At 42.6% G+C, this 25410-nt stretch overlaps 1 protein-coding gene across 1 annotated transcript in view; it reads right to left on the bottom strand.

The window, feature by feature from the left end:
* The window catches only part of NAXD (NAD(P)HX dehydratase), a 249637-nt gene that overhangs the window by 121783 nt on the left and 102444 nt on the right, over positions 1 to 25410 (bottom strand). The window contains exon 5 of the mRNA XM_053705470.1: positions 13183 to 13228. Within this exon, the coding sequence (XP_053561445.1) occupies positions 13183 to 13228 (46 nt within the window). The remainder of the gene's footprint in view (positions 1 to 13182; positions 13229 to 25410) is intronic.

Genomic DNA, 25410 nt, shown 5'->3' on the forward strand with positions numbered 1-25410 from the left:
CCGCTAATACCTCCCCTAGCAATATTCGGAGGTTCTCAGGCTTAAATTTAAGATTAGAAATCTCTGAATCCAGTCTCCCTGGATCAGATCCGTCACCCACAGAATGAAGCTCTCCGTCTTCATGTTCTGCAAACTGTGACGCAGTATCTGACATGGCTCTCACCTCATCCGCGCGCTCTGTCCTTAACCCAGAGCTATCGCGCTTGCCTCTTAATTCTGGCAATTTAGATAATACTTCTGTCATAACAGTAGCCATGTCTTGCAAAGTGATTTGTAAGGGCCTCCCTGATGTACTTGGCGCCACAAAATCACGCACCTCCTGAGCGGGAGGCGAAGGTACTGACACGTGAGGAGAGTTAGTCGGCATAACTTCCCCCTCGTTGTCTGGTGATAATTTCTTTACATGTAAAGATTGACTTTTATTTAAAGTAACATCAATGCAATTAGTACACAAATTTCTATTGGGCTCCACATTGGCCTTTAAACATAGTGAACAAAGAGATTCATCTGTGTCAGACATGTTTAAACAGACTAGCAATGAGACTAGCAAGCTTGGAAATACTTTTCTAAATAAATTTACAAGCAATATAAAAAACGCTACTGTGCCTTTAAGAAGCACAAAAAGCTGTCACAGTTGAAATAACAATGAACCAAAATAGTTATAGTAACCAATTTTTCACAGTAAATATATTAAGTTAGCAAAGGATTGCACCCACCAGCAAATGGATGATTAACCCCTTAATACCCAAAAACAGATAACAATTTAATAATTAACGTTTTTATCAGTCAAAACACACTGTCACAGGTCTGCTGTGACTGATTACCTCCCTCAAAATGAATTTTGAAGACCCCTGAGCTCTCTAGAGACGATCTGGATCACGGAGGATGAAGTAGACAGATTGTGACTGAATTTTTACTGCGCAAAAAAGCGCTAAAATAGGCCCCTCCCACTCATATTACAACAGTGGGGAAGCTCAGATAACTGTTTCTATGCAGAAAACAAAGATGGCCATGTGGTAAAAATCATGCCCCAATAAATTTTATCACCAAGTACCTCACAAAAAACGATTAACATGCCAGTAAACGTTTTAAACATACATTTGAAAAGTTATGAATTGTTATTAATAAGCCTGCTACCAGTCGCTTTTACTGCAGTTAAGGCTCATACATTATTTCAGTATTAACAGTATTTTCAGAGTCAATTCCATTCCTTAGAAAAATACATTCAGTGTACACACACTCATCAGCCTAATACCAGTCGCTATCACTGCATTTAAGGCTGAACTTACTTTACATTGGTATCAGCAGTATTTTCTCAGTCAATTCCATTCCTCAGAAAAATAATTTACTGCACATACCTCATTTGCAGGGGGGCCCTGCATGCTATTCCCCTTTTCTGAAGTTACCTCACTCCTCAGATGAGAACAGCCAGTGCTAAGATCATAGAAAACGCAAGCAGATTCTTCTTCTAATGCTGCCTGAGAACAAACAGCACACTCCGGTGCCATTTAAAATAACAAACTTTTGATTGTAGAAATAAACTAAGTTAAAAAACACCACAGACCTCTCACAGCGACCTATCTTTAGTTAGGCTGCAAGAGAATGACTGAAAATGACATGTGAGGGGAGGAGCTATATAGCAGCTCTGCTTGGATGATCCTCTTGCAGCTTCCTGTTAGGAAGAGATATATTCCATAAGTAATGGATGACCCGTGGACTAACTACACTTAACAAGAGAAAAGAACTTTCCATGAAAGAAGTTTGATATCAATAGAATGAAGGGGTTCAAACGGAACCCCTTGAAGAACTTTAAGAACCAAGTTTAGGCTCCATGGAGGAGCAACAGGTTTAAACACAGGCTTAATTCTAACTAAAGCCTGACAAAATGCCTGAACGTCTGGAACTTCTGCCAGACGCTTGTGTAAAAGAATAGACAGAGCAGAAATCTGTCCCTTTAAAGAACTAGCTGATAATCCTTTGTCCAAACCCTCTTGGAGGAAGGACAATATCCTAGGAATCCTAACCCTACTTCATGAGTAATTCTTGGATTCACACCAATGAAGATATTTACGCCATATCTTGTGGTAAATTTTCCTGGTGACAGGCTTTCGTGCCTGTATTAAGGTATCAATTACTGACTCGGAGAAGCCACGCTTTGATAGGATCAAGCGTTCAATCTCTATGCAGTCAGTCTCAGAGAAAGTAGATTTGGATGATTGAAAGCACCTTGTATTAGAAGGTCTTGTCTCAGAGGCCATGGTGGAAAGGATGACATGTCCACTAGGTCTGCACACCAGGTCCTGCGTGGCCACGCAGGCGCTATCAATATCACCGATGCTCTTTCCTGTTTGATTTTGGCAATCAGACGAGGGAGCAGAGGAAACGGTGGAAACACATAAGCCAGGTTGAAGAACCAAGGCGCTGCTAGAGCATCTATCAGTGCCGCTTCTGGGTCCCTGGACCTGGATCCGTAACAAGGAAGCTTGGCGTTCTGGCGAGATGCCATGAGATCCAATTCTGGTTTGCCCCAACGGAGAACCAATTGAGCAAACACCTCCGGATGGAGTTCCCATTCCCCCGGATGAAAAGTCTGACGACTTAGAAAATCCGCCTCCCAGTTCTCTACACCTGGGATATGGATCGCTGACAGGTGGCAAGAGTGAGTCTCTGCCCAGCGAATTTTCTTGGAGACTTCTGACATCGCTAGGGAACTCCTGGTTCCCCCTTGATGGTTGATGTAAGCCACAGTCGTGATGTTGTCCGACTGAAATCTGATGAACCTCAGTGTTGCTAGCTGAGGCCAAGCCAGAAGAGCATTGAATATTGCTCTTAACTCCAGAATATTTATTGGGAGGAGTTTCTCCTCCTGAGTCCATGAACCCTGAGCCTTCAGGGAGTTCCAGACTGCACCCCAACCTAGAAGGCTGGCATCTGTTGTTACAATTGTCCAATCTGGTCTGCGAAAGGTCATACCCTTGGACAGATGTGCCCGAGATAACCACCAGAGAAGAGAATCTCTGGTTTCCTGATCCAGATTTAGTAGAGGGGACAAATCTGTGTAATCCCCATTCCACTGACTGAGCATGCATAATTGCAGCGGTCTAAGATGCAGGCGCGCGAATGGCACTATGTCCATCGCCGCTACCATTAAGCCGATTACTTCCATGCACTGAGCCACCGTGGGGCGCGGAATGGAGTGAAGAACACGGCAAGCATTTAGAAGTTTTGATAACCTGGACTCCGTCAGGTAAATTTTCATTTCTACAGAATCTATTAGAGTCCCTAGGAAGGAAACCCTCATGAGAGGAGATAGAGAACTCTTTTCTTCGTTCACTTTCCACCCATGCGACCTCAGGAATGCCAGAACTATCTCTGTATGAGATTTGTCAATTTGAAAGCTTGACGCCTGTATCAGGATATCGTCCAGGTAAGGAGCCACCGCTATGCCTCGCGGTCATGGGTAAAATGGTTCGAATAGTTTCCATCTTGAATGACGGAACTCTGAGGAATTTGTTTAGGATCTTTAAATCCAAAATTGGTCTGAAGGTTCCCTCTTTTTTGGGAACCACAAACAGATTTGAATAAAACCCCTGTCCTTGTTCCGTCCGCGGAACTGGAGGGATCACTCCCATTACAAGGAGATCTTGTACGCAGCTTAGGAATGCCTCTTTCTTTATCTGGTTTGCAGATAATCTTGAAAGGTGAAATCTCCCTTGTGGAGGAGAAGCTTTGAAGTCCAGAAGATATCCCTGAGATATGATCTCCAACGCCCAGGGATCCTGAACATCTCTTGCCCACGCCTGGGCGAAGAGAGAGAGTCTGCCCCCTACTAGATCCGTCGTCGGATAGGGGGCCTCTCCTTCATGCTGTCTTAGAGGCAGCAGCAGGCTTTCTGGCCTGCTTGCCCTTGTTCCAGGACTGGTTAGGTTTCCAGGCCTGCTTGGATTGAGCAAAAGTTCCCTCTTGTTTTGAAGCAGAGGAAGTTGATGCTGCACCTGCCTTGAAATTTCGAAAGGCACGAAAATTAGACTGTTTGGCCTTTGATTTGGCCCTGTCCTGAGGAAGGGTATGACCCTTACCTCCAGTAATGTCAGCAATAATTTCTTTCAAACCAGGCCCGAATAAGGTCTGCCCCTTGAAAGGAATGTTGAGTAATTTAGACTTTGAAGTCACATCAGCTGACCAGGATTTGAGCCATAGCGCCCTACGCGTCTGGATGGCGAAACCGGAATTATTAGCCGTTAGTTTAGTCAAATGAACAATGGCATCAGAAACAAATGAGTTAGCTAGCATAAGAGTTCTAAGCTTGTCAACAATTTCAGTCAATGGAGCTGTATGGATGGCCTCTTCCAGGGCCTCAAACCAGAATGCCGCCGCAGCAGTGACAGGCGCAATGCATGCAAGGGGCTGTAAAATAAAACCTTGTTGAATAAACATTTTCTTAAGGTAACCCTCTAATTTTTTTATCCATTGGATCTGAAAAAGCACAACTGTCCTCAACTGGGATAGTGGTACGCTTTGCTAAAGTAGAAACTGCTCCCTCCACCTTAGGGACAGTCTGCCATAAGTCCCGTGTAGTGGCATCTATTGGAAACATTTTTCTAAATATAAGAGGTGGGGAAAAAGGCACACCGGGCCTATCCCACTCCTTACTAATAATTTCTGTAAGCCTTTTAGGTATTGGAAAAACATCAGTACTCACCGGCACTGCATAGTATTTATCCAGCCTACACAATTTCTCTGGCACTGCAATTGTGTCACAGTCATTCAGAGCAGCTAATACCTCCCCAAGCAATACACGGAGGTTCTCAAGCTTAAATTTAAAATTAGAAATCTCTGAATCAGGTCTCCCCGATTCAGAGACGTCACCCACAGACTGAAGCTCTCCGTCCTCAGGTTCTGCATATTGTGACGCAGTATCAGACATGGCTCTTACAGCATCTACGTGCTCTGTATCTCGTCTAACCCCAGACCTATCGCGCTTGCCTCTCAATTCAGGCAATCTGGATAATACCTCTGACAGGGTATTATTCATGATTGCAGCCATGTCCTGCAAAGTAATCGCTATGGGCGTCCCTGATGTACTTGGCGCCATATTAGCGTGCGTCCCTTGAGCGGGAGGCGAAGGGTCCGACACGTGGGGAGAGCTAGTCGGCATAACTTCCCCCTCGACAGACCCCTCTGGTGACAATTCTTTTATAGATAAAGACTGATCTTTACTGTGAAATCAATACATTTAGTACACATTCTCCTATGGGGCTCCACCATGGCTTTTAAACATAATGAACAAGTATCCTCTGTTTCAGACATGTTTGTACAGACTAGCAATGAGACTAGCAAGCTTGGAAAACACTTTAAAGCAAGTTAACAAGCAATATAAAAAACGTTACTGTGCCTTTAAGAGAAACAAATTTTGACAACATTTGAAATAACAGTGAAAAAAGGCAGTTACACTAACACAATTTTTACAGTGTATGTAACAAGTCAGCAGAGCTTTGCACCCACTTGCAAATAGATGATTAACCCCTTAATAACAAAAACAGAATAATAAATGACAAAAACGTTTTTTAAACACAGTCACAACTGCCACAGTCTACTGTGATTGTTACCCTCCTCAAACACGACTTTGAAGCCTTTTGAGCCCTTCAGAGATGTCCTGGATCATGCAGCAAGAAGCTGAATGTCTCTGTCAGTATTTTTATCTGCACAGAAAAGCACTAAAATAGGCCCTTCCCACTCATATTGCAACAGTGGAAAGCCTCAGGAACTGTTTCTAGGCAAAAATCAAACCAGCCATGTGGAAAAAAACTAGGCCCCAATAAGTTTTGTCACCAAACATATATAAAAACGATTAAACATGCCAGCAAACATTTTATATTACACTTTTATAAGAGTATGTATCTCTATTAATAAGCCTGATACCAGTCGCTATCACTGCATTTAAGGCTTTACTTACATTAATCCGGTATCAGCAGCAGTTTCTAGCAAATTCCATCCCTAGAAAAATATTAACTGCACATACCTTATTGCAGGAAAACCTGCACGCCATTCTCTCTCTGAAGTTACCTCACTCCTCAGAATATGTGAGAACAGCAAAGGATCTTAGTTACTTCTGCTAAGATCATAGAAATCACAGGCAGATTCTTCTTCTAATGCTGCCTGAGATGAAACAGTACACTCCGGTACCATTTAAAAATAAACTTTTGATTGAAGTTAAAAAACTAACTATAATACACCACTCTCCTCTTACTACGTCCATCTTTGTTGAGAGTTGCAAGAGAATGACTGGATATGGCAGTGAGGGGAGGAGCTATATAGCAGCTCTGCTGTGGGTGATCCTCTTGCAACTTCCTGTTGGGAAGGAGAATATCCCACAAGTAATGGATGATCCGTGGACTGGATACACTTAACAAGAGAAATGGCACTTACCTGCACCTCAGGCTGTCCGGCAGGAGTACAGCTCACCCGGTATGAGAGGAAGCCACTCCTCACAGAGACCTGTGAAAAAAGAAAGGACAGAGTAAACCTGCTATGGCTTTCTATGTAAGGGCTGCAACCTGTTAGGAACTTGTGGGGTGGGCCTCACTGCGTTTTCCTAACTCCTTGAAAGCTACCACAGCCCTACTGAAGAGACTAACGTGGAGAACAGCTACACCCAGTCTTGAAAAGAAAGAACAGAGCAAATCTAATCTGGCTTTCAAAATAATAAATTCTTGATTGTAGAAAATCTATTACAGACACCAAAACGTCACCTCCTCCTTGCACTGAAGGCAAAGAGAATGACTGGGGATTGTGTGAAGGGGAGGGATACTTAACAGCTTTGCTGTGGTGCTCTTTGCCTCCTCCTGCTGGCCAGGAGTGAGTTTCCCAACAGTGATTGAGGACTCCGTGGACTCACCATATCTTAGGAAAGAAATTACCATTTTTCCGTGCCACCAAGTCACAATCTTAAATACCTATGTCTTTGTTTTGTTTTTGTGTTCTAAAAAAGCAGTTTGGATAGAGGATTTTCTACCTGTATATTTGTATATTTTGTTTAATTTGCATTACATTTTTTTTAAATACTAAAAACAATTGGGTGCCATACAATTTTGGAATACCCTAACCGAAGAATGATCTAGCAGTGTAAAGTAAAGAATGGCGTGATATAACATATTCCTAAAATGGCATAATATCAAATACAAACAGGTTGTCTAAAAATGGAAAGAAAGAAAAAAAACATAATTTATGCTTACCTGATAAATTTATTTCCCTTGTAGTGTATCCAGTCCACGGATCATCCATTACTTATGGGATATTCTCCTTCCCAACAGGAAGTTGCAAGAGGATCACCCACAGCAGAGCTGCTATATAGCTCCTCCCCTAACTGTCATATCCAGTCATTCGACCGAAAACAAACAGAGAAAGGAGAAACTATAGGGTGCAGTGGTGACTGTAGTTTAATTAAAATTTAGACCTGCCTTAAAAGGACAGGGCGGGCCGTGGACTGGATACACTACAAGAGAAATAAATTTATCAGGTAAGCATAAATTATGTTTTCTCTTGTTAAGTGTATCCAGTCCACGGATCATCCATTACTTATGGGATACCAATACAAAAGCTAAAGTACACGGATGATGGGAAGGACAAGGCAGGATTAAGCAGAAGGAACCACTGCCTGAAGAACCTTTCTCCCAAAAACAGCCTCCCAAGAAGCAAAAGTATCAAATTTGCAAAATTTGGAAAAAGTGTGAACCGAAGACCAAGTCGCGGCCTTGCAAATCTGTTCAACAGAGGCCTCATTTTTAAAGTCCCAGGTGGAAGCCACAGCTCTAGTAGAATGAGCTGTAATCCTTTCAGGGGGCTGCTGTCCAGCAGTCTCATAGGCTAGGCGTATTATGCTCCGAAGCCAAAAGGAAAGAGAGGTTGCCGAAGCTTTTTGACCTCTCCTCTGTCCAGAGTAAACGACAAACAGGGTAGATGTTTGACGAAAATCTTTAGTAGCTTGTAAGTAAAACTTCAAGGCACGGACTACGTCCAGATTATGTAAAAGACGTTCCTTCTTTGAAGAAGGATTAGGACACAATGATGGAACAACAATCTCTTGATTGATATTCTTGTTAGAAACCACCTTAGGTAAAAACCCAGGCTTGGTACGCAGGACTACCTTATCTGCATGAAAAATCAGATAAGGAGAATCACATTGTAAGGCAAATAGCTCAGAGACTCTCCGAACCGAGGAAATAGCCATCAAAAACAGAACTTCCCAAGATAAAAGTTTAATATCAATGGAATGAAGGGGTTCAAACGGAACTCCTTGAAGAACTTTAAGAACCAAGTTTAAGCTCCACGGGGGAGCAACAGGTTTAAACACAGGCTTAATTCTAACCAAAGCCTGGCAAAATGCCTGGACGTCTGGAACCTCTGCCAGACGCTTGTGCAAAAGAATAGACAGAGCAGAAATCTGTCCCTTTAAGGAACTAGCTGATAATCCTTTGTCCAAGCCCTCTTGGAGAAAAGACAATATTCTAGGAATCCTAACCTTACTCCATGAGTAATTCTTGGATTCACACCAATAAAGATATTTACTCCATATCTTGTGGTAGATTTTCCTCGTAACAGGCTTTCGTGCCTGTATTAAAGTATCAATGACTGACTCGGAGAAGCCACGCTTTGATAGAATCAAGCGTTCAATCTCCATGCAGTCAGTCTCAGAGAAATTAGATTTGGATGATTGAAAGGACCTTGTATCAGAAGGTCCTGTCTTAGAGGCAGAGTCCATGGTGGAAAGGATGACATGTCCACTAGGTCTGCATACCAAGTCCTGCGTGGCCACGCAGGTGCTATCAGAATCACCGATGCTCTCTCCTGTTTGATTTTGGCAATCAGTCGAGGGAGCAGAGGAAACGCATAAGCCAGGTTGAAGAACCAAGGCGCTGCTAGAGCATCTATCAGCGTCGCTTCTGGGTCCCTGGACCTGGATCCGTAACAAGGAAGCTTGGCGTTCTGGCAAGACGCCATGAGATCCAACTCTGGTTTGCCCCAACGATGAATCAACTGAGCAAACACCTCCGGATGGAGTTCCCACTCCCCCGGATGGAAAGTCTGACGACTTAGAAAATCCGCCTCCCAGTTCTCCACGCCTGGGATATGGATTGCTTACAGGTGGCAAGAGTGGTACTCTGCCCAGCGAATTATTTTTGAGACTTCTAACATCGCTAGGGAACTCCTGGTTCCCCCTTGATGGTTGATGTAAGCCACAGTCGTGATGTTGTCCGACTGAAATCTGATGAACCTCAGAGTTGCTAACTGAGGCCAAGCCAGAAGAGCATTGAATATCGCTCTTAACTCCAGAATATTTATTGGAAGGAGTTTCTCCTCCTGAGTCCACGATCCCTGTGCCTTCAGGGAATTCCAGACTGCACCCCAACCTAGAAGGCTGGCATCTGTTGTTACAATTGTCCAATCTGGCCGAAAGGTCATACCCTTGGACAGGTGTACCCGAGACAACCACCAGAGAAGAGAATCTCTGGTCTCTTGATCCAGATTTAGCAGAGGGGACAAATCTGTGTAATCCCCATTCCACTGACTCAGCATGCATAATTGCAGCGGTCTGAGATGAAGGCGCGCAAATGGCACTATGTCCATTGCCGCTACCATTAAGCCGATTACCTCCATACACTGAGCCACCGAAGGGCGCGGAATGGAGTGAAGAACACGGCAAGCATTTAGAAGTTTTGATAACCTGGACTCCGTCAGGTAAATTTTCATTTCTACAGAATCTATAAGAGTCCCTAAGAAGGAGACTTGTGAGTGGGGATAGAGAACTCTTTTCCTTGTTCACTTTCCACCCGTGCAACCTCAGAAATGCCAGAACTATCTCTGTATGAGACTTGGCAACTTGAAAGCTTGACGCCTGTATCAGGATGTCGTCTAGATACGGAGCCACCGCTATGCCTCGCGGTCTTAGAACCGCCAGAAGTGAGCCCAGAACCTTTGTAAAGATTCTCGGGGCTGTAGCCAACCCGAAGGGAAGAGCTACAAATTGGTAATGCCTGTCTAGAAAGGCAAACCTTAGAAACCGATGATGATCTTTGTGAATCGGTATGTGAAGGTAGGCATCCTTTAAGTCCACTGTGGTCATGTACTGACCTTCTTGGATCATGGGTAAGATGGTCTGAATAGTTTCCATTTTGAAAGATGGAACTCTGAGGAATTTGTTTAAGATCTTTAGATCCAAAATTGGTCTGAAGGTTCCCTCTTTTTTGGGAACCACAAACAGATTCGAATAAAAACCCTGTCCTTGTTCCGTCTGCGGAACTGGATGGATCACTCCCATAACTAGGTCTTGCACACAGCGTAGGAATGCCTCTTTCTTTATCTGATTTGCAGATAGCCTTGAAAGATGAAATCTGCCTTGTGGAGGGGAAGCTTTGAAGTCCAGAAGATATCCCTGAGATGTGATCTCCAACGCCCAGGGATCCTGAACATCTCTTGCCCACGCCTGGGCGAAGAGAGAAAGTCTGCCCCCTACTAGATCCATCGCCGGATAGGGGGCCGTTCCTTCATGCTGTCTTAGAGGCAGCAGCAGGCTTTCTGGCCTGCTTGCCTTTGTTCCAGGACTGGTTAGGTTTCCAGGCCTGCTTAGATTGAGCAAAAGTTCCCTCTTGTTTTGAAGCGGAGGAAGTTGATGCTGCACCTGCCTTGAAATTTCGAAAGGCACGAAAATTAGACTGTTTGGCCTTTGCTTTGGCCCTGTCCTGAGGAAGGGTGTGACCCTTACCTCCAGTAATGTCAGCAATAATTTCCTTCAAACCAGGCCCGAATAAGGTCTGCCCCTTGAAAGGAATGTTGAGTAATTTAGACTTCGAAGTCACGTCAGCTGACCAGGATTTAAGCCATAGCGCCCTACGCGCTTGGATGGCGAATCCGGAATTCTTAGCCGTTAGTTTAGTCAAATGAACAATGGCATCAGAAACAAATGAGTTAGCTAGCTTAAGTGTTCTAAGCTTGTTAATAATTTCAGTCAATGGAGCTGTATGGATGGCCTCTTCCAGGGCCTCAAACCAGAATGCCGCTGCGGCCATGACAGGCGCAATGCATGCAAGGGGCTGTAAAATAAAACCTTGTTGAATAAACATTTTCTTAAGGTAACCCTCCAATTTTTTATCCATTGGATCTGAAAAAGCACAACTGTCCTCAACCGGGATAGTAGTACGCTTTGCTAAAGTAGAAACTGCTCCCTCCACCTTAGGGACCGTCTGCCATAAGTCCCGTGTAGTGGCGTCTATTGGAAACATTTTTCTAAATATAGGAGCTGGGGAAAAAGGCACACCCAGTCTATCCCACTCCTTGCTAATAATTTCTGTAAGCCTTTTAGGTATAGGAAAAACATCAGTACACACCGGTACCGCATAGTATTTATCCAGCCTACATAATTTCTCTGGTACTGCAACTGTGTTACAGTCATTCAGAGCAGCTAATACCTCCCCCAGCAACACACGGAGGTTCTCAAGCTTAAATTTAAAATTAGAAATCTCTGAATCAGGTTTCCCCGAATCAGAGATGTCACCCACAGACTGAAGCTCTCCGTCCTCATGATCTGCATATTGTGATGCAGTATCAGACATGGCCCTTACAGCATCTGCGCGCTCTGTATTTCTCCTAACCCCAGAGCAATCGCGCTTGCCTCTTAATTCAGGCAACCTGGATAATACCTCTGACAGGGTATTATTCATGATTGCAGCCATGTCCTGCAAGGTAATCGCTATGGGCGTCCCTGATGTAATTGGCGCCATATTAGCGTGCATCCCCTGAGCGGGAGGCGAAGGGTCTGACACGTGGGGAGAGTTAGTCGGCATAACTTCCCCCTCGTCAGAATCTTCTGGTGATATTTCTTTTATAGTTAAAGACTGATCTTTACTGTTTAAGGTGAAATCAATACATTTAGTACACATTCTCCTATGGGGCTCCACCATGGCTTTCAAACATAATGAACAAGTAGTTTCCTCTGTGTCAGACATGTTTAAACAGACTAGCAATGAGACTAGCAAGCTTGGAAAACACTTTAAACAAGTTTACAAGCAATATAAAAAACGTTACTGCACCTTTAAGAAACACAAATTTTGTCAAATTTTGAAATAACAGTGAAAAAAGGCAGTTACACTAACGAAATTTTTACAGTGTATGTAACAAGATAGCAGAGCATTGCACCCACTTGCAAATGGATGATTAACCCCTTAATACCCAAAACGGAATAATAAAAGACAAAAACGTTTTTTTTTTTGTTTTGTTTTTTTTAAAACAGTCACAACAACTGCAACAGCTCTACTGTGGCTTTTTACCTCCCTCGAAAACGACTTTGAAGCCTTTTGAGCCCTCCAGAGATGTCCTGGATCATGCAGGAAGAAGCTGGATGTCTGTGTCTAATTTTTGCTGTGCAAAAAAACGGCAAAATAGGCCCCTCCCACTCATATTACAACAGTGGAAAGCCTAAGGAAAATGTTTCTAGGCAAAATTCAAGCCAGCCATGTGGAAAAAAAACTAGGCCCCAATAAGTTTTATCACCAAATACATATAAAAACGATTAAACATGCCAGCAAACGTTTATATTACATTTTTATAAGAGTATGCATCTCTAGTAATAAGCCTGATACCAGTAGCTCTCACTGCATTTAAGGCTTTACTTACATTAGTTCGGTATCAGCAGCATTTTCTAGCAAATTCCATCCCTAGAAAAATATTAACTGCACATACCTTATTGCAGGAAAACCTGCACGCCATTCCCTCTCTGAAGTTACCTCACTCCTCAGAATATGTGAGAACAGCCATGGAACTTAGTTACTTCTGCTAAGATCATAGAAAACGCAGGCAGATTCTTCTTCTAAATACTGCCTGAGATAAACAGTACACTCCGGCACCATTTAAAAATAAACTTTTAATTGAAGAATAAACTAAGTATAAAACACCACACTCCTCTTACGACCTCCATCTTGGTTGAGGCTTGCAAGAGAATGACTGGATATGACAGTTAGGGGAGGAGCTATATAGCAGCTCTGCTGTGGGTGATCCTCTTGCAACTTCCTGTTGGGAAGGAGAATATCCCATAAGTAATGGAAGATCCGTGGACTGGATACACTTAACAAGAGAAACCTTTGTTATTTGATCTATGGTTGCATATGGCACAGTTAGAAAGAGGCTTACCACTTTAAGAGCTGAAATGGCTGCAAAATAAGGAGCACCTGTGTATCTGCAATTAAAAAAATAAATAATCAATTATTCAAGGACTTTTGTTACTGTTTAACTCTAATTACCAACCTAATGTCATAGCGCTGTGCAATAGGTTGACAAATAAAAACAATTAAAAATGGATAATGGTGAGAATAACCAACCAACAACAACACATAAATAGACAAACGCTGAAATAGTCTAATAGAAACATTGTATTACATTTAAATATTCAACAAATTACACATTAACTCTATAAATAGATTAATTTTATTGAAAAGATGAAACCCTCACAATGTTCATACCCATATTCATGTACACTAAAAATAAGGTGGAATAAAAAAAAAAATTTAAGTGACAGGGAGTAAACCCAACTTGACAAGCAAAGCCTGTAATTGGCAGTAGCTGTTAACATTATATGCAAATAGATATTTAAAAGCAGAAAACAAAATTACTTGCATATGGTAAGTTCCTTTTTACACATATCTATGTCATTCAGCAGGAATGTAACACACAAGTCAGAGGTTCATGATGCCATAAATAAACCCAGGGTGCTCTTACAGGTATTTTTATACAGATTCAGCCTCTCTATGGAGCATGGGACAAACACATTTTCTTTCTCAGAGAAAAAAAAAGGATGTTTAATGTCTATTTACAAATTTGGCAAAAATAAATAAATATATATATATATATATATATATATATATATATATATATATATATATATATATATATATATATATATATATATCTCAAGCCCTGTGTGTGTGTGTGGGGGGGGAATCTAATGTGGACCCTCTGCTTTATACCTAAATCAAACATTTAATTACTGTCTATAGTTTAAGTGATAATAAATTCTAGCATTTCAAAAACTGATGAATAGGTACCTTTATTTCGATATGTCTTCAGCACTTACGTTTATTATTATCATTTATTTGTAGAGCGCCAACAGATTCCGCAGCGCTATAAACATAGGCAATATACAAGGTAACATTTATAGGGATAAAATGGGTAGAGGGACCCGCCGAGAGTTGCGCTGTTGTAGTCAGATCTTATGAAGGTGACCTGCAAACAGTAGGGCTCTTAGGCTTACATGCTAAGGGGGTAGCAATAGAGGAGAGGAACTGGGATTAGGAAAGATTAGTGTAGTTTGTATGCATCCCTGAACAGTACAGTGTTTACTGAGCACTTGAAGCTTTCAAAACTAGGGGAGAGTCTTCTGGAGCGAGGCAGAGAGTTCCACAAGATGGGAGCCAGTTTGGAGAAGTCCTGTAACGGGAATGTGAGGAGGCAACAAGAGAGGAGGAGAGTAGGAGGTCATGAGCAGGGCAAAGGACAGGAGGAAGAGTATCTGGGGAAAAGGTCTAAGATGTAGGGGGAAGCAGTGCAGTTATGGGCTTTGTATGTCAGAGTGAGAATTTTGTGTTTTATTCTGGAGGCAAGAGGAAGCCAGTGAAGGGATTGGCCGAGAGGTACAGCAGATGAAGAGCGACGAGTAAGGAAGACGAGCCTGGCAGAGGCCTTCATTATGGATTGTAAAGGAGCTAGGCAACAGCTAGGGAAACCAGAGAGGACGGAGTTGCAGTAGTCAAGGAGGTAAATGATGAGAGTGTGGATTAAAATCTTAGTTGTGTCTTGTGTAAGGAAATGTCTAATTCTAGAGATGTTTTTAAGGTGGAAGCAGCAGGATTTAGCCAAGGAATGAATGTGAGAAGTATAAGAAAGATCTGAGTCAAATGTGACCCCAAGACATCAGGCATGCGGTGTAGGGGTAATGATGGAGTTGTCGACAGTTAAAGCGATGCGGGGTGGAGAATTTGGAAAAAGGGGGGAAAATAAGCAGCTCAGTTTTGTAGAGATTTAGCTTAAGGTAGTAAGAGGACATCCAGGATGAGATGTGAGAAAGACAGTTAGTGACACAGGTTAGCAAGGAAGGAGATAGGTCTGGTGCAGAGAGGTAGATTTTAGGTATGGGAACATCTGCGTAGGTACTGTGTCAGAGGAGTGTGATAGGGCTGAGGATGAGTGTGTGATTTCCAAGCTAAGCATCTCCGTCCACCCATGGCACAGCTGAGATTTTGAATGAGCCGTGCTTGTCCTTTGGCATCATTTAAACATTTAGGGTCAGAATCCGAGTGACGCACTATCATTTGCGCACAAGCAATATCGGGTTTTTGTGTTCGTTTGCAGACCAAATTTCGCTTGTATTACAAATTGAAAGTAAACGCGAACGAGTGAGAAAAATCGCGATTTACGCTAGAACGATTGCGTGACTTAAAAACTCTGGTTAACTGTTTCGCGAAAATAAAAAAAAGTGTCACAAAACACATAAAAAAAAGTTACACAATACAGTTACACTCATAACATATTTAATTCCAATTAAAGTTATTTAACAACAAGCATATATGGCCTTCCTACAGGGTCAGTCCATTTCAATAGACATGTCATTGGAATGTATTTCAAATGTATAAAAAAAACAACAACAAAACAACACAAATAAGCAATACATTTTAATACTCCGCAGCTGGTTCAAGTAACTGGGAGGACACTAACGGGAAACATATTTTACAGTACAAATACCATTAAAAGGGACACAAGTCAAAATAAACTTTTATGGTTCAGAAAGAACATGCAATTTTAAGACACTTTCCAATTTACTTTCATCATCAAATTTTGCACAATCATATATTTACACTTTATAAGGCACAAAATCTTACTGAGCATGTGCACAAGCTCACAGGGTATACGTATACTAGTCTGTGATTGGCTGATGCCTGTCACATGATACAGTGGGCCGTAAAAAAGGAAAAAAAATATATGTGAAAGAAAAAAAAATCTATTTTTTTTTTTATTATTATTATTCCGAGTAGGTGCTATTGCATTGTCTTTTTATGATACACTTGGTAATTATGCAATTCTGCTGCATTGAGTGGTCCTTTAATAGGATGCTGGGAATAACTATTATACTATATATATATTCTTACCTTATAAATTCCTTTCTTTAATGGTGGTGAGAGTCCACGACTCCTTACTGTTGGAAATTCCTCACCTGACCACTAGGAGGAGGCAAAGACATCCTACACCAAGAGCTTTAAAGGGACAGTCATGTCCAAAATAAAGTTTCATGATTCAAATATGGAATGCAATTTTAAACAACTTTCCAATTTACTTTTATCATCAATTTTGCTTTGTTCTCTTGGTATTCTCAGTTGAGAGCTAAACCTAGAAGGCTCATATGCTAAATTTCTTAGACCTTAAAGGCCGCCTCTAATCTGAATGCATTTTGACCACTAGAGGGCGTTAGTTCATGTGTGTCATATAGATAACATTGAGCTCACGCACGTGAAGTTACCTTGGAGTTAGCACTGATTGGCTAAAATGCATGTCTGTCAAAAGAAATTAAATAAGGGGGCAGTTTGCAGAGGCTTAGATACAAGGTAATTACAGAGGTAAAATGTGTATTATTATAACTGTTGGTTATGCAAAACTGGGGAATGGGTAATTAAGGGATTATCTATCTTTTAAAACAACAAAAATTCTGGTGTCGACTGTCCCTTTAATATCCCTAATACGTCCCTGTACCTCCCGGTCTATCGTATAGCCAAGAACAGAAGAAAGGAGTAGGAAAAATAGTAGAGCAAGGAGCAGTGATCCCTCTAAGGCCAGTTTTGTGTGCGGCCCAGCAGTGAAACAGTTAATTAGATCAATTAGCAAATACTACACAATGCAGACTGCATAATGTAGTTCACTAATTAACTTTTATTGCTGGGCCGCTCACAAAACTGGCCTTAAAGGGAACACCGCCAACTAGGAAAAAATGCACGGGTTTATGGACTCTTACCACTAAGAAAGAAAGGAATTTATCAGGTAAGAATAAATTATGTTTCCTTTCTTAAGGTGGTGAGAGTCCAACATTCCTTACTGTTAGGAACGAATACCCTAAAAATTGTGTGGGAATAAAAATGTTACTAAGAACCACATCCTAAAGAACCATCCTTCCAAAAGCTGCCTCCGCCAAGACAAACACATCAAGATGATAACATTTGGTAAAACTATGCAATGGTGACCAAGTTGCAGCCTTGCCAATTTGGTCTACTAAAACCTAGTTTTTGAAGGCCCAAGAAATAATACGTGAAAGCGGCGACTGTTCCGCCTCAAAGTAAGCGCTGTGAATCAAGCTAACCCTTTCCCGCCATTAGGACGTTCTATGCCGTCCTAACAGCGTTGGGCTTTAGCACTGTTAGGACGGCATGGAACATTACAACCGATTCCATGATTGACATCACCCGATTGCATGAATGATCGCGTGATTTAGATTTTTTCTAAATTTGTTTATCTCAGAACTTTGTTCGAATGTAGACAAATTAGTCCCAGCAGGAAGAGGTTAACCATGAAGCTTTTGACCCTTATGTTTACCTAAGAACAAAACAAAAAGCTTTAAGATTGAGAAAGTCCTTAGTAACCTATAATAGAATTTTAATGCACTAACCACATCCAGATTGTGCAATAACAAATTATGCTTACCTGATAATTTCATTTTCTTCTGAAGGGAAGAGTCCACAGCTGCATTCACTACTTTTGGGAAACACAGAACCTGGCCACCAGGAGGAGGCAAAGACACCCCAGCCAAAGGCTTAAATACCTCCCCCACTTCCCTCATCCCCCAGTCATTCTGCCAAGGGAACAAGGAACAGTAGGAGAATATCAGGGTGAAAAGAAAAGAAAAAAGGTGCCAGAAGAACAAAAAATTACAGCCGCCTCATAGATAAAAAAAAACACGGGCGGGAGCTGTGGACTCTTCCCTTCAGAAGGAAATGAAATTATCAGGTAAACATAATTTATGTTTTTCTTCTTAAAAGGGAAGAGTCCACAGCTGCATTCATTACTTTTGGGAAAAGAATGCCCAACCTAGAGGACACTGAATGTAAACAACGGGTGGGTACCATAGGCGGCCCCTTCGAAAGGTACCACAGCCTGATTACTCGACACCCTAAAAAGTATGGAAGACACGGCTGAAAACCTGAATCCCAGTTAACTGCACATTAGTTACACTGCCCGCAAAGCCGAACTAAACCACTCAGTCCCAGAGTCCGTTAAGCCCAAACAACCTCCAAGGAGTCAGCCCTGCGGATCACGACTCCCATGAAGGTACCCAGCCAAGACAAGGACCGCTATCTGCCCCCAAAAAGGGGAACAGAATCTCAAGAAAAATCTAAAGGATAATTCAACTCTGCAGAACATAGAACAACCTATGGTTGTCATACAATAGCAACGCCCAGGGAGACGAACTCTCTAGAAACACAAGGACCGAAGAAAAGAGATCCATACACAGGGAAACATGTCCCAAAAAAGGACTCGAGGAACACCCTCATATCCCTGACCCTGAACCATACCCAAAGGTATTCCAGGAAAACCACGAGTTCACTGATGCCTCATATCAGATCTAGATCTGCAAGCTAGACAGCAGAGACAGCAGAAATAGGATAACTATCCCAGCAGTTAGTCAAGAGATCTCCAAAAAGAACACCCACCGTCTGAACAGGAACTCCCAATGGCCAGCTTTCAGATAGAAAGCTGACTCACTGTTGCTAAACCCAAATACCTGAAGGCGTTCCAAAGCTAGCTAACACCCAGTCAAAGTGCAATTAGCCGTAGCTGGGTACACCCTTAAAGTGCAATAGCTGTAGTTGTGTTCAACTGCAAACCTTCCAAGGGCTCACAACCCTCTGAATATCGGGCTCCAAGGAGCGCCCCCTCCCAGCACCGAACGCCAGTGGAAACGAGGACATCCAAGACCTCCAACAAAGGAGAGAACCGGCTCAAAAGAAAACAGTCAACCCTGCATAGAGTAACCGACCCCCAATCTACCCTCTAGGATAATGGTCCCAACCCAAAGACTTGTAAAGACCAAAGACAAGAATCCCAGACTTCTTGAAGAGAAGGAAGGGTCAACGTAAGAACAAAGCCCCGGTTAGACCGCTCACCGGTACAACAAACGGTATGCTACCATGACTCAGTATAGACATTGTGCTCGGGTACAAAACCCCCTACACGGCTGTCTTCTCTAATAACAAGTAACACTTCCCAAGGGAAGAAGACCCTCAGCACCCATATATCAGAATCCAACATAGAGCAGGAGCCCCATAGGGATCAAACCCTCATCCTTCCTCTGCAGGAACGGAGGAACCAGACACTACATCACAATTCCTCTTCCAGGATTCTGAACGCAAGAAAGGAAAAGACCCTTCCAAGGCAAGATCCACAGGTCGCTCCAAATACTAAGGTAACTCCAAACCTGGAGAACCGTATCCCCGCTCCAAAAGAGAAAAAAAAGACTGCACCTACCCTACCATAGAGGCGAGACCCCTCGGCCATATCGCCAACCCAGGTGAGGATACCTGGAGTCTACAGGAACAGCGTGAATGCGCCAGAAGACCAGTAGGGAACCGTCAGAAGGACCTAAAGCCTAAGCCACAAAATGAGGCATCTCTCACAGTGCCCCAGCCTCTACGGAGAGAGACCCGCGGGACCACAAACATCTAGTGTGAGATTGAATTGTCCACACCCATCCAAGGAGAGACACGGACCTGGGTAAAGGGTCCTCAAAAAAGGAATCAAATGAAGATCCAACTTCCAGAGGAACCCTAAGCTGCCTCCTACAAGGAAGAACGCACCTCTAAGGTCCGTAGACTTGGCGATCTAGCAATATCCTCAAACCCAAGAGTCACAAAGGACTTCCTTAATGGTCTAAGATTCAGCACCCAGGGCACTTGGCTCGCACAGAAATCTCGTAGGCAAGCGTTAATACGTGCTACACACACAGGCAAGGGAGCAACCAACACCCGAAGGCGAATGAGAACCCTGTACCCTGCTCACCATCTAAACTTAAAGGGACAGTGTAGTATAAATTAAACATTCATTATTCAGATAGGACTTTTAATTTTAATCAACTTTCCAATTTACTTTTATCATCAAATTTGCTTTTTTCTCTTGGTATTCTTAGTTTAAACTAAACATAGGTAGGTTCATATGCTAATTTCTAAGCCTTTGAGGGCTGCCTCTTATCACATGCTTTTTAAATATCTTTTTAACACAAAGAGACAGAAAGTACACCCGGGCCATATAGATAACACTGTGTTCAGGCACGGGGGGTTATTTAAGATTTAGCACAAAACAATGCTAAATTTAAGACAATAAATAATAAACAGTCACAGTCATGTGATCAGGGGGCTGGAAGAAGGTTCCTAGATACAAGGTAATCACAGAGGTAAAAAGTATATTAATATAACTGTGTTGGTTATGCAAAACTGGGGAATGGGTAATAAAGGGATTATCTATCTTTTAAAACAATAACAATTCTATGGTAGACTGTTCCTTTAAGGCACCGCCCACGAAGCCCCCAACTGAGCATCAAGGATAAATGGTCAACTACCTGACCCCAGAAAGGCGGCTCACCATAACCGAGCTCACCCCTTCACTGACAAGCCCCAAGGCTAGATTTGCAACGAGGACGGAAAAACACCCGAACGTCGAGACCCTCAAAGAGAAAATAGTTATGGCTTAGGATAAAGAATATTCCATCAACTATAAATTCTATTTGTTTTTCTGCAAATTTATTTTTGCCCAATATCTCAATATAAGAGAGACTCCTTTCTCATGAGGAATACTCGTGTACAAGGAGGATATGTCACAAGTAATCCACATATAATTGTTTGCCCAAGAAATGCCTTCAAATTTATTAATGACATCAATAGTGGACTTTGGGTAAGTGATAAAAGCATGCTATTTTTGGTGCCACTTCGTATAGATAATTATATTCATTAATATTTAAAATACCATTTAATTTTGCTATAGATAGGAATTCAAATAATTAATTTTTATATTTTTTCATAGGGTTAAAGGTTAGCTTTTGATAAGTTGTTAAGTCAGATAAAAGTCTGTCTGCTTCTTTCAGGTAGTCCCTCTTATTTTGGAAAACAATCCCTCCCCCTTTGTCCGCTGCCCGAAAGACGACATCAGTGCACTCACTCAAGTCTTTTAAGGCAATTCGCTCTTCTTTGGACAAATTCTCTCTTATATGTGAAACATGAGATAATGGATTCTTGGATAGGGAATCCAAATCTTGGTATACTAATTTGTTAAAAATCTTTATATACTCAGATTGTGTGTGTTGGGGATAGAAAATGGATTTTCTTTTAAGATCACAATGTTTTATAGGGAAATCCTCATTCTCCTCATACACAGATATATCTAACCAATTAAAATTCTCTGACGCCATATCCAATATGCCCAGATCCGTGCTATTATTCAGAGTTGTTATGACCTCTAAAGTTTCTAAATCGTCATTATTAAATGCAGGTTCTGAAGGAATATACTCATCTGTTTGTTTGAAAAATTATCTTTTTAACGTAAGATTACGAATAAATCTTTGAAAAACAGAATTTATGTTTACCTGATAAATTACTTTCTCCAACGGTGTGTCCGGTCCACGGCGTCATCCTTACTTGTGGGATATTCTCTTCCCCAACAGGAAATGGCAAAGAGCCCAGCAAAGCTGGTCACATGATCCCTCCTAGGCTCCGCCTTCCCCAGTCATTCGACCGACGTAAAGGAGGAATATTTGCATAGGAGAAATCATATGATACCGTGGTGACTGTAGTTAAAGAAAATAAATTATCAGACCTGATTAAAAAACCAGGGCGGGCCGTGGACCGGACACACCGTTGGAGAAAGAAATTTATCAGGTAAACATAAATTCTGTTTTCTCCAACATAGGTGTGTCCGGTCCACGGCGTCATCCTTACTTGTGGGAACCAATACCAAAGCTTTAGGACACGGATGAAGGGAGGGAGCAAATCAGGTCACCTAGATGGAAGGCACCACGGCTTGCAAAACCTTTCTCCCAAAAATAGCCTCAGAAGAAGCAAAAGTATCAAACTTGTAAAATTTGGTAAAAGTGTGCAGTGAAGACCAAGTCGCTGCCTTACATATCTGATCAACAGAAGCCTCGTTCTTGAAGGCCCATGTGGAAGCCACAGCCCTAGTGGAATGAGCTGTGATTCTTTCAGGAGGCTGCCGTCCGGCAGTCTCATAAGCCAATCTGATGATGCTTTTAATCCAAAAAGAGAGAGAGGTAGAAGTTGCTTTTTGACCTCTCCTTTTACCAGAATAAACAACAAACAAGGAAGATGTTTGTCTAAAATCCTTTGTAGCATCTAAATAGAATTTTAGAGCGCGAACAACATCCAAATTGTGCAACAAACGTTCCTTCTTTGAAACTGGATTCGGACACAAAGAAGGCACGACTATCTCCTGGTTAATGTTTTTGTTAGAAACAACTTTCGGAAGAAAACCAGGTTTAGTACGTAAAACCACCTTATCTGCATGGAACACCAGATAAGGAGGAGAACACTGCAGAGCAGATAATTCTGAAACTCTTCTAGCAGAAGAAATTGCAACCAAAAACAAAACTTTCCAAGATAATAACTTAATATCAACGGAATGTAAGGGTTCAAACGGAACCCCCTGAAGAACTGAAAGAACTAAATTGAGACTCCAAGGAGGAGTCAAAGGTTTGTAAACAGGCTTGATTCTAACCAGAGCCTGAACAAAGGCTTGAACATCTGGCACAGCTGCCAGCTTTTTGTGAAGTAACACAGACAAGGCAGAAATCTGTCCCTTCAAGGAACTTGCAGATAATCCTTTCTCCAATCCTTCTTGAAGAAAGGATAGAATCTTAGGAATTTTTACCTTGTCCCAAGGGAATCCTTTAGATTCACACCAACAGATATATTTTTTCCATACTTGTGGTAAATTTTTCTAGTTACAGGCTTTCTGGCCTGAACAAGAGTATCAATAACAGAATCTGAGAACCCTCGCTTTGATAAGATCAAGCGTTCAATCTCCAAGCAGTCAGTTGGAGTGAAACCAGATTCGGATGTTCGAACGGACCCTGAACAAGAAGGTCTCGTCTCAAAGGTAGCTTCCATGGTGGAGCCGATGACATATTCACCAGGTCTGCATACCAAGTCCTGCGTGGCCACGCCGGAGCTATCAAGATCACCGATGCCCTCTCCTGATTGATCCTGGCTACCAGCCTGGGGATGAGAGGAAACGGCGGGAATACATAAGCTAGTTTGAAGGTCCAAGGTGCTACTAGTGCATCTACTAGAGTCGCCTTGGGATCCCTGGATCTGGACCCGTAGCAAGGAACCTTGAAGTTCTGACGAGAGGCCATCAGATCCATGTCTGGAATGCCCCACAGTTGAGTAATGTGGGCAAAGATTTCCGGATGGAGTTCCCACTCCCCCGGATGTAATGTCTGACGACTCAGAAAATCCGCTTCCCAATTTTCCACTCCTGGGATGTGGATTGCAGACAAGTGGCAGGAGTGAGTCTCCGCCCATTGAATGATTTTGGTCACTTCTTCCATCGCCAGGGAACTCCTTGTTCCCCCCTGATGGTTGATGTACGCAACAGTCGTCATGTTGTCTGATTGAAACCGTATGAACTTGGCCTTTGCTAGCTGAGGCCAAGCCTTGAGAGCATTGAGTATCGCTCTCAGTTCCAGAATATTTATCGGTAGAAGAGATTCTTCCCGAGACAAGTCTGTATAGTCCCCATTCCACTGACTGAGCATGCACAGTTGTAATGGTCTTAGATGAATGCGCGCAAAAGGAACTATGTCCATTGCCGCTACCATCAAACCTATTACTTCCATGCACTGCGCTATGGAAGGAAGAGGAACGGAATGAAGTATTTGACAAGAGTTTAGAAGTTTTGTTTTTCTGGCCTCAGTCAGAAAAATCCTCATTTCTAAGGAGTCTATTATTGTTCCCAAGAAGGGAACCCTCGTTGACGGAGATAGAGAACTCTTTTCTACGTTCACTTTCCATCCGTGAGATCTGAGAAAGGCCAGGACAATGTCCGTGTGAGCCTTTGCTAGAGGAAGGGACGACGCTTGAATCAGAATGTCGTCCAAGTAAGGTACTACTGCAATGCCCCTTGGTCTTAGCACCGCTAGAAGGGACCCTAGTACCTTTGTGAAAATCCTTGGAGCAGTGGCTAATCCGAACGGAAGTGCCACGAACTGGTAATGCTTGTCCAGGAATGCGAACCTTAGGAACCGATGATGTTCCCTGTGGATAGGAATATGTAGATACGCATCCTTTAAATCCACCGTGGTCATGAATTGACCTTCCTGGATGGAAGGAAGCATTGTTCGAATGGTTTCCATTTTGAACGATGGAACCTTGAGAAACTTGTTTAGGATCTTGAGATCTAAGATTGGTCTGAACGTTCCCTCTTTTTTGGGAACTACGAACAGATTGGAGTAGAACCCCATCCCTTGTTCTCCTAATGGAACAGGATGAATCACTCCCATTTTTAACAGGTCTTCTACACAATGTAAGAATGCCTGTTTTTTATGTGGTCTGAAGACAATTGAGACCTGTGGAACCTCCCCCTTGGGGGAAGCCCTTTGAATTCCAGAAGATAACCTTGGGAGACTATTTCTAGCGCCCAAGGATCCAGAACATCTCTTGCCCAAGCCTGAGCGAAGAGAGAGAGTCTGCCCCCCACCAGATCCGGTCCCGGATCGGGGGCCAACATCTCATGCTGTCTTAGTAGCAGTGGCAGGTTTCTTGGCCTGCTTTCCCTTGTTCCAGCCTTGCATTGGTCTCCAGGCTGGCTTGGCTTGAGAAGTATTACCCTCTTGCTTAGAGGACGTAGCACTTGGGGCTGGTCCGTTTCTACGAAAGGGACGAAAATTAGGTTTATTTTTGGCCTTGAAAGACCTATCCTGAGGAAGGGCGTGGCCCTTGCCCCCAGTGATATCAGAGATAATCTCTTTCAAGTCAGGGCCAAACAGCGTTTTCCCCTTGAAAGGAATGTTAAGCAATTTGTTCTTGGAAGACGCATCCGCTGACCAAGATTTTAACCAAAGCGCTCTGCGCGCCACAATAGCAAACCCAGAATTTTTCGCCGCTAACCTAGCCAATTGCAAAGTGGCGTCTAGGGTGAAAGAATTAGCCAATTTGAGAGCACGGATTCTGTCCATAATCTCCTCATAAGAAGGAGAATTACTAGTGATCGCCTTTTCTAGCTCATCGAACCAGAAACACACGGCTGTAGTGACAGGGACAATGCATGAAATTGGTTGTAGAAGGTAACCTTGCTGAACAAACATCTTTTTAAGCAAACCTT

Source organism: Bombina bombina, chromosome 3 (assembly GCF_027579735.1).
Source record: "Bombina bombina isolate aBomBom1 chromosome 3, aBomBom1.pri, whole genome shotgun sequence".
NCBI lineage: Eukaryota > Metazoa > Chordata > Amphibia > Anura > Bombinatoridae > Bombina > Bombina bombina.